The 16,507-nt window shown below is 38.9% G+C and overlaps 1 protein-coding gene across 6 annotated transcripts in view; it reads right to left on the reverse strand.

Annotated features, from left to right (window-relative positions):
• Positions 1 to 16,507, reverse strand: part of ZFYVE9 (zinc finger FYVE-type containing 9) — a 59,768-nt gene that overhangs the window by 15,159 nt on the left and 28,102 nt on the right. For all 6 annotated transcript variants that reach the window (XM_071750135.1, XM_071750139.1, XM_071750140.1 and 3 more), the window contains 6 exons: positions 14,288 to 14,387; positions 10,542 to 10,718; positions 10,033 to 10,202; positions 9,139 to 9,262; positions 7,405 to 7,527; positions 6,109 to 6,264 (listed from right to left, as the gene is read on the reverse strand). In XM_071750135.1, coding sequence (XP_071606236.1) covers positions 6,109 to 6,264; positions 7,405 to 7,527; positions 9,139 to 9,262; positions 10,033 to 10,202; positions 10,542 to 10,718; positions 14,288 to 14,387 — 850 coding nt within the window. The remainder of the gene's footprint in view (positions 1 to 6,108; positions 6,265 to 7,404; positions 7,528 to 9,138; positions 9,263 to 10,032; positions 10,203 to 10,541; positions 10,719 to 14,287; positions 14,388 to 16,507) is intronic.

The raw sequence follows: 16,507 nt of genomic DNA on the forward strand, positions 1-16,507 counted from the left end.
AACTGAGAGAGACACAGGGGAGAAACATCACTAATCTTTACCCACATTTTTATTCTTTGATGCTGTTAATTTTCAAAAATGTTTACACTTTAATGGCTGAGTGAATCTGGCTGTTGATTAGATTATTACAGCATCCAACACAGCATTTAGCATTGAAGCAAAGAGCCATGGTGTGATGCCTTTTTCCAGATGACAGCAACAGAACCACTGATCACAATTCTCCATGTGAATGTATTAATAGCACTGATTTGCTCCCAAAGAAAAAAATACAAGTAATTTCAGAGAGCACAGTGTGGATGATCACACCACCCGTGGAATCTCATGGTTTAGAGGCACTCGTGCAGGCTTCCTGGGCTTCTGCAGTAATTCCAGGCTTCCCCACCTGCAGCCAGAGAAGCTGATTTGTAATTTTACAGATACACCAGAACTGACACCACCAATCCAGATCAAATTCCAGAACTCTTAATAGTGGCTACAATTTCTGTAATGCTCAGCTGAGCATACCTGGTGAAAAGCAGCTACAAGGACTGACGTGATCAACAGAGCTACCCCAGAAACTACCCCAGATGCTGAAAATCATTGATCCTGCCCATGTGCAAATGCAATTCTTGTTGAGGCTGTGCTGTGACACTACTGCCTGCCCAGTGAGCACATGGCTAATGCACCAACTCAGGCATCTTGCTAGTGAGTGCAAAGCAATGCATTAATATCCTTTCATGAAGATCTTCACTTATCTAAAATAGCTGCTGGCACCCTTCTATCTCAACTCCACCCGTTTCCTTTTGCAGTTCCCACCTACCCTCACTCATCTCTGCTTCTTCATTTATGCTTCCCTTTTCCCTTCCCATCTGTTCTTACCCAAATAGAAGCTACAGGCCTGGTAGTAAGATTACTTGGGGAGTTCCACAGTTCCAACAACATGACCATAATCATCCTTTCTAACCTTAAAATGCATGAAGTGCATGAACTGAACTGAATTCTGCACTCTTTCCTGTAGTTTGTTCTGGGTGGAAAAGGTTGGGCCAAGAGAAGCTGTACAGCACCCTGTGGTTCTGAGATGTGTGGTACTGCTCACTGGGATGACACAGCAATCAGTCACTTCCACTCCTGACTGATGCCAAGTGCTGCAGCAGAAGGGGACAACTACTTATTTTTTTCCATTTTGGGAGATGGGAGCTTTCAGGCACTGGGGATGCCTTAGCAAGAATTTTTAATTTTTTTTTTCAGCCAACAGAAACATGAAAAAAAAAAAAAAGCCAAAAGCCTTAGAATGGAATCTGCTGTTCAGCACTTTGCACCTCTAAGTCCCAACAGTGTTGTAAATTACTCCATTTGACACAAGCAGCTCAGACAGAGCAAGCTAAGAGGAGGAACAATTAGGATGAGATAGTTGTGCTGCAATTTATTATTTCTAAGAGCATGGAAGAGCCTGCTGCATGGAGACCATGGGAAGAATCAAGCGTTTTCCTACACAGTTCACTAATTCCCTTTTCAATCAGCATATCCAAGTCAAAAAGCCACTTTGGGATTCTCCTACAAACATTTCTGCACTGATCAGAGGCTGTCAGACTGTTCTGTTCTGTCTCTGAGGGTGGTTCCAAGTCCAGGCCTCAACGTGTGAGCTGCTATTCCCAGCCTGACATGGCCAAACCCAACCCACAGCACTGTTACACATCTTAGCACACACCTAACTGTGCTTCAGGAGCTTCATTCAGAAAGTTGAACTGTCAGGAAAAAAAAAAAACCTTCCAAAAAAAAAAAGCTATTCTTCTCAAAAGCATATGATGTAATTTATGAAATATCAACTTTTTTTTTTTTTTTTTTTTTAGAGGTAATCTCAGAGTGAACACAAAGCTGCCTTTACATATTAAATTCCAGTACCTCAGACAACTGACATTGCTTAGGAAGGGCCTTACACATGCATCATCTGCAGGAGGTCAGTACTTCTCAGTTATTCTGGGTTACCCTTGACTTTAGTACCTGAAGCTCTCTTAACAACCCATGCATTTATCCCCTGATGTGTCTTTCCCTTCAGTCCTGACCCATGCTGTTTGAATTCCTCACTCAGGGATCTGACTCTGATGAACTTCTCATGTCACTTTGGCAATCCCTTCTGGACTCACATAAAATATTTTATACCAGGAAAGGTAAAGAAAAAAAAGATCCTGCATTTGTTTCTTGCCCTCACTATTTGGTGATGCCAGCGAGGTGCTTTTACCAAAACCAGTGAGGTTAAATTCCTACTGAATGTTTTGTATCTTTTGGTTCATCCCAAGTCAAAAATCTGGTATTAACACCCAGTTTCAGGGGAGTCACAGGCATGTGGCTTGGGGAAGTTACCTCCAGCTGCTCAGCCTTATTCCCCTGCCATCAATACCAACCAAGAGCTGCCAAGTACCAAATAACATGCCACAGCATTCTGCAACCCAAAGCATCCCAATCCTGTGGCAGGAGATGCAGGGCAATATTCACCTGGTGACAGTTTTGCCAGCTGGGTTTTCTTCAGGATCAAATGAGCACATAATCTTTGGAAAAGCAATGCAGGCCCAGTCACTACCACACCACAGAAGACACAAGACTGTGAACCTAACCTGATGGCACAACATACCTGCAGAACATGCCAACACTGAGAAAAAAACATGAAAAAACTCAACATCCAAAGTTCTGACCATCCTCAGCATCTTTTTATGGGAACACATCAGATAGTAATTTGGAAAAAACTCACTCATATTGGCAAGGGACATAATGCTTCATTCACTATCAGTCATTACCAGCACCCCAAACTTCCTCAGCCTGTTCTCTGGCACTCTTCCCAACAACAGTCACTCTTACACCTTATAGGATGCTTGATTTTGTATCCATCTTTCCACACCAGAGTTGAAGGGCTGTATTGTTCATGCAGTTCACCTGTTCTTCATTCAGAACATCTCCATGGGCTTATTCATAGATCTGGTCTGTATTAGCTACAACTTTAATAATTAAAACCAGGATGGGTAAAAAAAAAAAAAATACACAAAACTGGGACTGGGAGATCCAACCTCACCCAGAATACCCCCAAAACCAGGGTGATCCCAGAGCCATTCCAAGCAGTTGCCAGATTTGCATTTTCACTACAAAAGTGACAGTGGCATTAATTGTTTCCCACCAAAGAGTTGATTCACTGGGGCATATCTGGCAGCTCTGTATTAACACATCCAACTGCTTCAAAGTACCCATTCAGAGGGACAGAAGCTCTCATTTTTCCATTCACACAACCTCCTGCCAGGCTTATAGCCAACAGACAAGGATAATCATGGGATTACTACTACAACTACTGCAGCCACAACAGAAACCAACTAGCTTTCAGTTTCAAAACAAGAAAAACAGCATGACAGGGAGCTTGATGACAGAGGGGGGGAAAAAAAAAATGGATGGAAACCAAGTAGTAATTAACACCTGCCTTAATTAACAATTTTACAGTTTCTTGTAACTCACATGCATGCAATCTATGGTGAAAAATGCCACTGTTCCTTCAAAATTTCTCAGCTATTTTACAAGTAAAAAAATCCTAACACCAGACCACGGTGAGGCTGAGGACTCCCAGTAAGAAAACTGGGGAAGGTTGAGGGCAGTGCAGCACCAGGCTGGCACCTTCCCTGTGCTGAGCCAGGACATGAACCTGAAGGATGACCTGGAGAGGACCTGGGCTGCCAACCCCTTGCACAAGGCAGAGCTGCTGCTGCAAATGGCCAAGGGCAGCACCAGGCACAGAGGGCAGGACTGGGCCACCAGAGAAGAGGTCACCCTCTGAAGAAAGCAGAACCACCTGGGCAGAGGCACCAGCACCTGTACAAGTTTGTGCTTCTAGACTTGGATGCAGAATTCAAACTTGAGCAAGGAGAGCTGGCAAGTTAAGTGTGACTCATGAAAAATTAAACTGCTACAGACATGGCCTTTAATTCAGTAAACAAGAGGGGAATGCTGTATTTTTTAGCTGAAAATGAAAACAACAAGAAACTTAAAATCACTCTAAACCAAAATCAGTATCACTAAAAGTAATTCTTGTTTCCATTCCAATAAAAATATCCTACCTGTCTTTTTCTTTTATGACTGTTTTTAAGAAAACATTTACTAAAGGAGATAAATAAAAAACGTCCCTGGAATTTATCTCAGCTCCTGATGGCAAAATAAATTTCAACCAACATATTATACAATAAAAAATGAAAACATGAGGAAGGGCTTTGAACAGTCTCTAACTTCTAATGGGGATTTGCTTTTACTCTAAATGTCTATCACCTCATCACCAGGAGAGGTGCAGTACCTTTGAAACAAACCCCTTAGGAAGTGTGGTTCCATCTACAACAGCCTGCAAGCTGCTAACAACCTCCAAGGGACTGCAACCACCAAATGAAACCCCTACAGCACCATAACCCTTCTCCCTGGCTGAAAATTGATTAAAACAGGCAAAGCTGCAAATATGCTCATATACACTTCTTCCTCCCAAAAATGTGTGACTTGGGAAGAAAAAAGGATGGATATTGAGAAAAAATGCTTTGGGAATTTATCAAGGTGCTATGTTCTACAGCTTCAGTGTGTAGCAACTCGAGGTGTTTTTCTACTTCTACTACATGTCTGAAATACAACACAGAGAAAATCATACCAAAAAAACCATTACATAGTGGAGCTCTTAAACAGTGAAATTTGGTTTCTGATTAAGAATTGTCCAACAGTAAGCAAGCTCTTTTCACCAGTGCAATCGTAGGGTATCAAATTACTACCACTAGAGCACTAAAAAAGAATTCCAAATACATTATGTAGGAGTTATAAATTATGTAGTTCTGTAGTGTAATTATACAGACCTTCGTGGCACACACACCCCAAGCTGGATTTATATCTGCAATATACACAGTGCACACTTGCACACAATTTTTCATATCTATCTTTGTCTGAATAGCATCATAATTAGAAGATAAAGCATTGCAAATGAAGTGAGGTTTGGAGAGGTGTTTGTTTCCAGTGTACACAAGATCCATTATGATATGTGATAACAGTGCACTCTGAACCTGGCAACCTCACCTTTGTTGTATTCAGACATTTTAGGAAACAAAGATAGGTTTCATTATTTTATTAAAGTGCTGGGTTCAGTCACTCCAAAGGCACTGCAAATATGTAGAACCCTTCCTAAATGTATTTTCAGTATAGAACCTCAGTGTGATCCAATTTCACCTCTAGAACACTAGCTTAATTTTCTAAATTAGCAGAACCAAATACTTGCATTTTTCCTTGTGCAATCATTTTTTTTATTTTAAGGACCAACAACAGCTAAAAGTGGAAGTCCATTTACTTAGACACTTCAAATGTGTAAAGGTTTATATAACACCCTCTTACAACTGAGATAATGAAAATTAAAATTTCAGGGATAATGAAATGCCCTACAATTCATTACAGGCACACATATACATACATATTTATAATACTTGATAATATAAATAGTCTCTTCATAATGTGTCATTAGACAACACACACTGTGGGAATGAAATTTCTGAACCTGGTTTGGGAATATTTAATATACTATACTTACGGATTCTCAAATTTTTCTTTCTGTATCTTTAAAAAAGCTACCCTGACTTCAAGCTGAAAAAAACCCCCAACAACCCACATTATTAGAAGCAGTGTGATTACTGTACCCATGAGCCCTGCTGAGTATCCTACTACATCTCCTGCTGAAAGAAGGACAGCACTTATTTCAGATATGCCAGCTCTGTGTATTCCCTTTCCCCAGCACCTGGCAGAGCAGGCAGTCAGCAATGTGCTGTGCACAAACTTCTTGTAGGCAGAGTCCTCCTGCTCCATTCCTCTGCCAGTCTATGGCCTTTAGAGCCCAAATTTCTTCAGAGGAAGACTGGAAGATCTCTGGAGCAGCACCTCATTAATATTTTTACTTGGCCAGACAAACAGAACGCTGCACACTAATAACCAAAAACTGCTCAGTCCCCTACGAGCTTTGATCCTTATTCTCTTTTTATGTATTTTTACACAAAACCAGACACTTGCCAAATGACAGAAATGTGAGTACCTGACCCAGTGTGGTCAAACTCTCCAAGGCAGTTTTAGCAGAGACTTTCCTACCTGCTAAGGCATCCCGGTAGAGTTGCACGAAATGGTTAAAGATGTCCTTGGGCAAACACTTCTCATCAGGCAAACACTGCAGGAGGATGACTATCTCTGACTGCCCCACTGCATGCATGCCTTTTGTGGTGAAGCACCAGCACTTCCTGTTCACATCTGCAGGGAGGAAAGAAAACATGTATCAGAATTTCATAAAATGTTCCTAAATTTCACTACAGGCAGACAGCGCTGTCAAGAATTAGTCCTACAGCAGGTTTGACTGTGGCATCTGTCACACAAATCCAGTTCTAAATCTGTAACCCAGCAAGCAAGCACATCAAAAAAAAAAAAAAAAAAAAAAAAAAAAAAAAGCAGCTCAATAATTCCTGGTTTACAGCTAAGGAAGAGCCAGAGCATTCCAGCCCCCAGTATAAAAATGAAAGGCCAGGATTTAACTGGGAATGAAGGAAGCTGGAAAAGGCCAGGCTGTTGGCTGTCTATACCATCATCCTGACAGCTGAACAGGTTTCAGACAGTGGTATCTCTCTCTGAAGATGGACAGATGGATGTCAAGTGTCTTCATGAGATGTCACTGTGTTCAGCCTCACACACACTCTAAGCCTCACAGTTCATTTGATGAGAATATTGTTACTGAAATAAAAATTTTCATCTAATATGTATAGATGCATACTAATTGGTTTTTTATATATATGTTAAAAATTAAAGGCTTATAAAAAACATCTTATTTTTTGTATTAACTTTTCACAGAAAGAAAACACTTTTCTGCAAAACTGTCTTTTCTCAGTTTCTCAAACAATATTTTCTTATCCAACAGACATCAACTGAGGCACTAACCTGAGAAGCCATCCCTGTGCCTCCCCATCCATCCCTTCCTCTCTCAACACAACCACACACAAACACACACACACACATCCCAGGAAAGCTGCACAGTGGAATGGAACCTGCATTATTACTGTGGAATCCTATTTGCTTTTTCCAGAACGGGGAAATGAGTTCAGGAACCAAAGAGCAGGTCACAAAATACCTTGCCCTGCCAAGCTGGAGAGGAGACACTGATGTCCAAACTCAAGACTGGAGGCTCTAGAATTACATTTTCTACATGAAATTATATGTACTGATGTCTAAAGCACTGGAAAAGAGCCTCTGGTAATTTGATATGGCCAAGTAAATTTTTCAATCCATGCACATTTTAAGAGACTGTCCTACCAAATAAAAATTCTGCTGTTCCTACTAACAATATATATATTAACATTTCTCCTCTCATACCCCAAGCCTTATTTAATAATAAAAACTTACAATTTACTATTTTTACCATGGACAGCAAATTAGCATTTAAAACAAATACAAGAGGGTCAGGACCACCATCCTCCAGCTGCTGCATGACAGAGATCTGAGAGGGTCTCTCTTCTACAGCATAGTCTGAAAGAAACACACAGGGAAGTCCTTAACTTACTGCCACAGTACTTTGCATTCCAATCAAATAACCCAAATTCTGGTGATTTTTGCTGTTTTGACCTTTTATTCAAGTATTGCTGGTTTGATTGATTGTTTCCTAGGCTGGTATTTTCAAACTTTGATAGCATCTATGTGTACAACCTCTGTGATCCCTTTGGAAAAGTACAGCTTGTTTTACAAATCAGCTTTTCTTTAATTGTTATTTATATCACAGTAAAACACAAGAACATCAGTCCTGGGCTACACACACCAACACACTGTCTGTCCCTGTGTCATATAATTTACACTTTCTGTGCATTAGCTACTAGGAAAATAAGAAGAGGGGAACACTATGTAAGCCAACATTTTTTATAAACCACAGAAGGTCAAAATCCAGTGTAAGTGGATCCCAACATGAAACTTCAAAGGTATCTGTAGTGTACCTTTACTTTTAGATCCAGGTGACTACCAAATTAAATTTTTTTATCCACATGATTATAATCTACTGTGCTCTTAATCTTTAACAAGAAATAGTTACACTGATGGAAACAGATTTTGAGAGAAATGTATTATCTTCTCAGCTAAAATTATCTATTTAAAAAAGGTAATTTTGCTTTCTAATGTGAAAAATATTTCTGGAATCTTTTAAAATAGAATTAGAGTATCAGATGTGAAATGCTGCAAAGAAAAATCAGTATGTGACAGCTTTTTTTTGAAAAAAAATCAACTTAGCATAAAAAATATGATTTCTGTGAGCTTATCTATATAAAAACTGAAAAGTATCTTGTGGTTTCACTTCTTTTTTGTGGAGGATACTGAATAATCAGGCACCCACATGAGTAGCTAGCACAGGATTGAACCAATTTGTTTTGAAATTAAATGCTGTTCAAATTTTGGTTTTGACACTATCCTGCAGTAAAAGGTTACTTTCAGCTTAGCACTAGAAATGTGCAGTATCAGCAAAATATTCAATAGAAAAAAAAAAATCAAAGATTAAAAAAATCAGTTAATCCCTGAATGTATCAAAGGATTTGATGAATCTGTGAGAAAACAATTGTCAGATAAACAAATACGTACTTTTTTTTTTTTTTTTAGCCTGTTAAAAATTAGTTTTTAATTTTCTGAATCCTCCTCCATTTGGGAGGAGGACATCACAGTTACTAAAAGCTTCACTGTGGGCTAAGCTGTGCAACAGTGCTGCTGAATACAGGACTTGGGGGTGCTCAGCCAGAGAGGATGTTCCAAGAGAATTTCAGAGAAAGGAAGTATGAATATTCATAAGTCTAATTAAAATATTCCTCTGTATGAAATATTCCCCACAGTCCGATTAGTGAAGAAATTAGCACATATTGCAGGACTGGAGTTAATTTTCTGCTTTGTGTTTTACTTCTTACAGTAATTTCATTGCAAGATGAGGTTCTTCATGATGTTAGGAGTGCAAATGAGTGTCACAACATTTAGCCTCCAGTACTCAGTGTGAATGTCTTCAAAATACTCAGCATATTGTCAGCATCTTATTTTTAAAATAGACACAGTAACTATTTGGTTAATTGCAGCTGGTAAGTATAAAAGCTAGCAGCCAAATTATATCCTCACCTCCTTTTACTCCAGTGGATATGAGAATTGGAGGAAGCCCATCTTCAGGAATGAGATTCATTGCACTGCCAACAGGACTGCCAACCTGAGTTATATTTCCCGAGAATACAGAAGTATTATCCATCTATAGGAACCAAACAAGGAAGGACAAAAAGTCCATTACACCAAAGTAATATGATTAAAATGTAAGAGCTGGCTTACTAAGATTACTAGATGTAGGTGAAGGAGGCTGTGTCTGCTGGAGAACCAGAAGCACCAAGTAATTTGGTGACACGTGACAACTCCTGGACATGAGCTGTTACTAAAAAATCTGCTTAGACAGAGACTGGCAGCTCCTTCTCTAGACTAGCACCACACATACTCATTTCTTTACAACATCTAAGTGCACCTCTGCCCAGCTAAACCTCTAGCAAACTCACATGGGGTATGATGGATTTAACATTGTTAGATTGTACCTGCACTTTCCTGCATACATCATTTTCTGAGAAGTACCAAGCAAGTTATTTTTATGCTTTGTGCTGTGCCAATCTTACTGTTTCCAAGTCCTTACTGACCATGACTCAGCTTTTCTTAAAAATGCATTAAAAAAATATTCTTCATAAAGAAATATTCCTCATACACAGGCTGCACAGCTGAACACGTGGAACTTACCTAGCACTTCAAACACTGCTTAGTGCTCTGCCCCACAATACTTCAGTTCAGCTGAAAAAATACAATTGTTTCTGCTCTCTGCAAAATTTAAATATGTGAGGACACTTGCTATCAACAGACTAAGAGAAGCCTCAACACATTTCTTAGATCAGTGTTACTGAGATCACCATGGAAGCCATTATACTATTCACAACCAAAGCAATCATGTTGTTTAAAGCACTGAATAGCATAGAGTTTCCTTACTTCTGCTGATAAAGTGTTGTTGGTCACAGGCTTTGATGGATCATGTGACACTGCTAAGGTTCCTGTGGAAGTTGTCCCAGCCACTGTCAGTTTTGCTGCATCAGCAACTTCTCCATTGGGTAATATCCCATCAGCAAACCACACACGCCTTTGTTCTCTAGGTTGAGCCACTAGAAAAAGAAAAAAAAAAAAAAAAAAGTAATTTATAACAGGACTTAAGACCCCACAACAACATTGACTGGAAAATTCCAGTTCAGAAGAACAAAACTTTAAAAATTTATACACAGAAACAGGTGGGCTGGAAGGGACTTAACACATCATCTAGTGCAATGCCTATGGCCCCATCATGGACTAACACACCTACTGAGAATAGTTTACTTGTCCTTAGAAACCTGGTGTCCCTACTGAGGCCAGGAACACCACAACTGGTATCAGCTGGAGTATTTGGAACGGATGAACTGCAGATATTCTTACTAAAGGTAAACTGAAGGAAAGTTAAGGGCTTTTACCTTCTGCTCCAGGATGCTTTAAAACTCCCACAGGTACCATGACAGTGGGAGGCGGTGAGCTCAGGGCACCCGAGGCCTGAGCCTGCTGCAAAGGAGGGATAGTAGAACAGTATTCAGCAGGATTGTTAGGGTTAGGGCTCTGGCTTGAGGCACTCATCATGTTCTCCCAGGCTTGAGCTAAAGCAAACAAAGAAGAAAAAACAAGAGCAGGAGAAAGTAATTTAACAGCCCAAAACATTGTGTTAAGCTATTGGCTATAGTAGGGGTGGACCCTGCCCCCTTCCCGAGATCATTTCTCTCCCTTTCTTTATTTAAAAACTCAGAAGATTAATTGAACAAGAAAATTCAGATAGCAGGAGAAGAAACAGTATTGGTCCTGTGCAATAATATTATCACTTTGTACAGAAATATTATCTGAAAATTATAATGCATTTTGATCTCAATTATGCCAAATTCATCACTATGTGAGCAGATGGACATTCCCATTACAAATGTTTTATAACCTACAGGACACTTGAGCAGATTTACCTTTCACATAAGAGAAAAAGCACCCTGCATTTCTTTATATCTAGGGCAGATCAGTACAGATCAAAAACTTATATCCTTAACTGTAAAAAAAAAAACAACAAAGCCCTTACGCTGCTAATTCTGAAGGTTTGACTTGAGCCTTAATTCTATTGCCCAAACAATAACACATAAAACTTCTTTGTCAGCAGCATCCATTACAGGGAAATCTCTCCTCTAGCTAGTGAAACAGACTGTATCTCCACAGTAGTACTTATTTTTCATCTGCAAGGAAGGCTTTTAGCTATGCAAGGCACCAGAAAAATCACATGTGCTTGCATCTTCCATCATATTAGTATGTTACAAACAAATACATTCCTCTAGCCAGGCATAAATATCATGCCACCTCTCAGAGCAGCTATAAAGCCTGAATAAACCTTGTACATCTCTAGGTTCCTTTGGCTATGAGCTGTCAGAAAACCAACGTGAAAATAACAAGAGCGAAAAAAAAGCACAAACAGAACACAACCAAAGACAGACCTCTCCTGCTTCCTCTCATCAACCTACAAAACCAGTAGGGTGAAATGCCTGCTAACAGAAAAGGTACTGACATTTCCATTTGAAAAGATTAATTAAATTGAAGTGCTGTTTGTTTGTTTTTTAATAGCAGTTCTATATTAATTTAAAGTACAGGTCCTGAAAGAAGGAAGTGTTAAAAATGCACAAAGGAATGTTACATCTCTAAGATCCCTTTATTAGAAAATTCATAGCATGGTATAAGAACATTTTTAAAGCCTTCTCTAAATCAAGCAAAATGTCAACTCAGCATAACTACCAATTGAAGATACAGTAAAAATAGCATTGGAAACTTACTGAACACATAGCCTGGCCATGGAAAAGTGCCAGAAAACATAAAACCCTCCCCAGTGAAACACAAACCAGATACTGAGCAACCAAGTGAAAGAATTACTTTGAAAGTGTGATTCCTACCCCTAGTTCCAAGACTACAAAGATTAATGCTCAGCCTGCTGCACTGAGTGGAAAAAAAAAAAAACAAAACAAAACCTGTAACAAAAAAAAAAAATGATCAGGAGGGATCAGATAGGATCAGGCTACAGGTTAACCAAGCAGTGACCAACAGCATCATCACAAAGCACTGCAGCAGGGTTTGGAACAGAGAGGCAGCCAGGAGCAAGTACACCTGAGCATGCAGGCAGCACTCCCAATAATAACCCAAGCAGTGGTGTCACTGCTCACTGCCATTAGTGTGCATCCATCCTGGCAAAAGAACAGAAATGCTTTTAAAAGGAAATCGTTATAATATGATCAATTTTATTATGCCTTTTTACAAGAACACTTCTGGTTTCAACTGAAACATTTTGAGACTCTTCCCTTCCCCCAGATGAAAATAAATCCTACTCACCACCCAAAGGAGCCAGGAGTCTCTTGCCAAGTGTATGTGTAATTCCTTGATTTTGTACACCTTGAAATGGGCTAATTTGTCCATCTCAAAATTGAACATTTTAGTACCACTTCAACGTCACCATCAGGACTTGGGTTTAATTTCTAGATATCACAACCTACAATTTCCTGTGACTTTACACATCTGGCCTACAGTAAGGAAGTAGTAATAACTGAATTAGTAATACCTACCTCTGCACACTGATTAAGCTTTTTGAAACAGAAAAAAAGATATTTCTGCTTAATAACAGAAACAGTCTTTATTTTGGATGCTCACCTCAAGACTAAGCACACTGTTACTTTCAACCAAACCTGCATAATCATGAACTACTTTGGAGAAACAAAAATATAGCTATAAGCCTCCAAGTTCAGTTAGATGCCAAAAAAATTAACAGATCTTTTGGAAAACACCAAATAATCTCCTCTGCAGTAAAATGTAAAGATACTGCCAAAATTACTTAGTTTGAATGCTGACATATAACACCACTTTCCTAACTAATTCTTGTTAAAGTCCACTGCAGCAATCCTTTAGCAAGGTCATCAAAGTGCAGCAATGGAAATTCAGTGGTGACTGTTCAATAATTATCAGGGTATTTAGCTATACCAACCTTTAAAAGTCTGCAGTTAGAACCTGAATTTGTCTGACTTCTCATTCCACCTACAACTGTTCCCTCTCTAACTGAAGGAACTTCTTTCACCAAGTCTCAGTTATCAAGACATGTATTTATACCTCAAGATCAATTCACCTATTCACCTTTCCATTAATAAACCAAAGACAGAGTGCCTGGAATTTCTCATGATAAGAAAGGGTTTCTCATTATTTAAGCACTCGCATGGATCCTCTCTCAACTAATTCAGTTTTTGGACCTTCTCCATTCCAGATATGAAAACTGAGCATTGAGTCTTTTAGCAACAGTTTTCTCAGTGTCATGGACAGAAGACAACTGGACAGCATAATCACCCAAATGTTAACTGCCAGCACAGGATGTTACAGAATTTTTCAGAGGCCTCAAGACACAGTGGGAAGAACATTGCCCATTTTTGTATCACAGAACTAAAGTGTCCATGCAATAATGGACAAAATATAAAATAGATTCCATAGCTCTCTGGTCAAAACCAAACACAGTCTCTACTTACACCAAGCAGAGGTAATGTAACTTCTTGTTTGTTCTACCTGTTAAGGTCATAACTACTTGTGAACACTCTCACATGTCCTGTGTTCACACCAGGCTTCCAGCCACACCACCATGCTGGCTTTGACAGACTCTCCAAACTCACAAACGTGGACAGATTTTTAGACAAGAATTCTTACTCTAGCACCAAGGACTTAAGGAAGAAGGAAGGGTTGGATTTATTTATTTCCTATTTTCCTCCAGTGCATGGTCTAGAAGAGGCACACCTGCATTAATCTTCTCTTCAGCATCCAATACAGAAGTGTTACAGGTTATCTACTCAGTCATCAAAAACAAGCAGTAGGCTCCCGAATAAAAAATAAAAACCTACCAAAAAAATCACAGTTCCTGTAACACTGGCACAGGATTTTCTCAAAGGAAATAATTCAGACTCATTGTGACCATACCAGTTCTTGCCTTTTGTTAACAGTATTTAGTTTAGGGATTCCACACTGATCTCTCAAGAGCCTTTGCTTGTTTACAATACTTACCCGTACAAATAAAGTGTCTTGGCTTTTAATTTTTTTTTTCTTTTTTTTTTACTAGCATCAGGGCAGCTCAACACAAAGCCAGTGAAGCACTGCACCTCAGGATTCCTTTCCCACTTACCATTCATCAGTACCAAATGGCAGATTACACACACCCTTGCTTCCTTGCGATCCATGTACACCAACTTGCACTTCAGGCTACAGCATGCTGCACAAAAAACCTGGAACCAAAGGGGAAACAACTTAAGTGTTGTTCAAAAATACATTATTAACTGATGATTTTGGACAAGAGAGTATCTGTAAAGCTCTAAACATGCAAAATAAGGAGAAAAATTATCAGTATCTTCCCACTAAAGCCAGGGTGACCAATACCTGCCCAGGGTGCTTTCCTTCTAACTCCGGCGAAGCAGGGTTACATGGAACACATAAATGCAAGTTGTCCTGATACTGCACTGTGGTGCTCTTTGAAACATGTTTGACACAAATGACAATAGGTTAATAAATTCCCTACCACTTTGCAATCCCTCACAGAATTAACAAGTTGAGAATTCACTTCAGCCTTTGAAAACGTCCAAGGACTTGCTAGAGTCAACTCTGGTTAAATACCCAAGTTTTCTCTACAGAAGAGATTGGTATGGCACTGATTAATTCAAACAGGTCATTTTTATTTGCAGCAGGACAATTCATCTATGTTAGCAATTCTAGTTGTTTAATCTCTCCCTGTATAACAAGCTATTCCTCAGTTGAGAATTAAGTGAATGTATCAAAATGCTTTAAGTGCTCAACACACAAAACAAGATTACTGTAGAAAGCTGAATGACACTGGTACTGCAAGAAAATCTTGCTCTCTTTATACACACATAAAAAGCTTGTATTTATGTGAATTCACAAAGAAATCAGGAACTGCATTTTATGCACAGTGGCCTGCTGGGGAAATGCAGTTACATTGCTGGTGCTGCTCACCTGACCCAGTCCTGGGCAGAAAAAAGGCTTCAGGCTTCCTCCAAGCAAGCAAAACCATTAACACATGAGCATGCACCAAACCAAACACCTGCATGCAGGTGTGATCCTACAACAGCAACCTCAAAGCCCTGCAGAACATAAAATTCACAGTGCCCTAATTTCTTATTTGTTTGAAATAATAATAATTTCTTTATTTAGAAAAAACAAAACAAAACTGTTTTCTCAGAGTTGTTGTTCAGGTGATATGGACGTACTGATGAACACCCATTTTATGCAGAAAGGTTCTGTCACACTCAGGAAATCCAGAAGCAGCAGCAGCTACCTGACAAATGAGTTCAGGTATCAAGAGATAATTTTGCATTTTAGTTATAGGTGGATATTGACAATTCACTATGCTTTATTATGATCTATAATTCTTTCTAACCCAAAAAATTATTCCATCATCACTTCGACAGGAGTATTTCTGTAATATAGACAAGAAATTACATAGGATTCTCATATTTATACATATAAACCTAACTAAATTTCAGCCAAGTCAAAGACCACACCAAATTACAACCTCTTTGCAATCTGTTACCTTTGCAGTCTTTTAGTGGCAAGTGTTTAAAATAAGCACATGTTAAATAAACTCTGAGCTCACCATGATTGCTGGAAAACAAATGTGAAGAGCTCACCATGTCTAATTTCAAACAGTTTTAATGTTTCCTAATTATTTCAAATTAAACATTTCAGAAACAAAATGTAAGTGTATATGCACTGCCATTTTCACACAAAAATAAAAACAACCCTCTTGCATACATGAAAAATAAAAAAGAAAAAACAAAAAATCCACCATAATTGTTTTTTTTAAATCTGATTTCTGCATTTATACCTTAACCCAATTTACAAGCATTCTAGGGAATATTGAATATTAATAACAACACCACAGCATAGTTTAGAGACATTTGACCCTGTTTCAGTTCTCTGGGAGAAACTTCCTATCAGAAGTTCAGTATTGAACATGGAAAAATCAATGTTCAACCACAAATGAAGGACCAACAAAAATTACTGTCTTATTTAGGACCCTCTATCAACTCAGTGTACATCCAGCAAAGCTCCCAAGTGCAATGGTCTAAATATTAAAAGATAAAATAGAAGCAGAACATCTACACCTCTTCTCCTAGGCTGCATCAGCCTTCTAGCAATAGTAATGCAGAAAAAGAACACAATCCAGCACAACTGACAGTTCAGTCTTATTAACAATCACCAAGTTGTTATCTTAGCGTGTCATGCTATAAAAAAAATAACATAACAGTGCCAAAGAAATGTTACTAGAGTTTTTAGGTTCACTCAGAGTTGTTAAGGCATTAGTTGCTAGGAAGTTTGGTGATTATTTTTA

This window comes from Heliangelus exortis, chromosome 8, assembly GCF_036169615.1.
Source record: "Heliangelus exortis chromosome 8, bHelExo1.hap1, whole genome shotgun sequence".
NCBI classification, from domain to species: Eukaryota; Metazoa; Chordata; class Aves; order Apodiformes; family Trochilidae; genus Heliangelus; species Heliangelus exortis.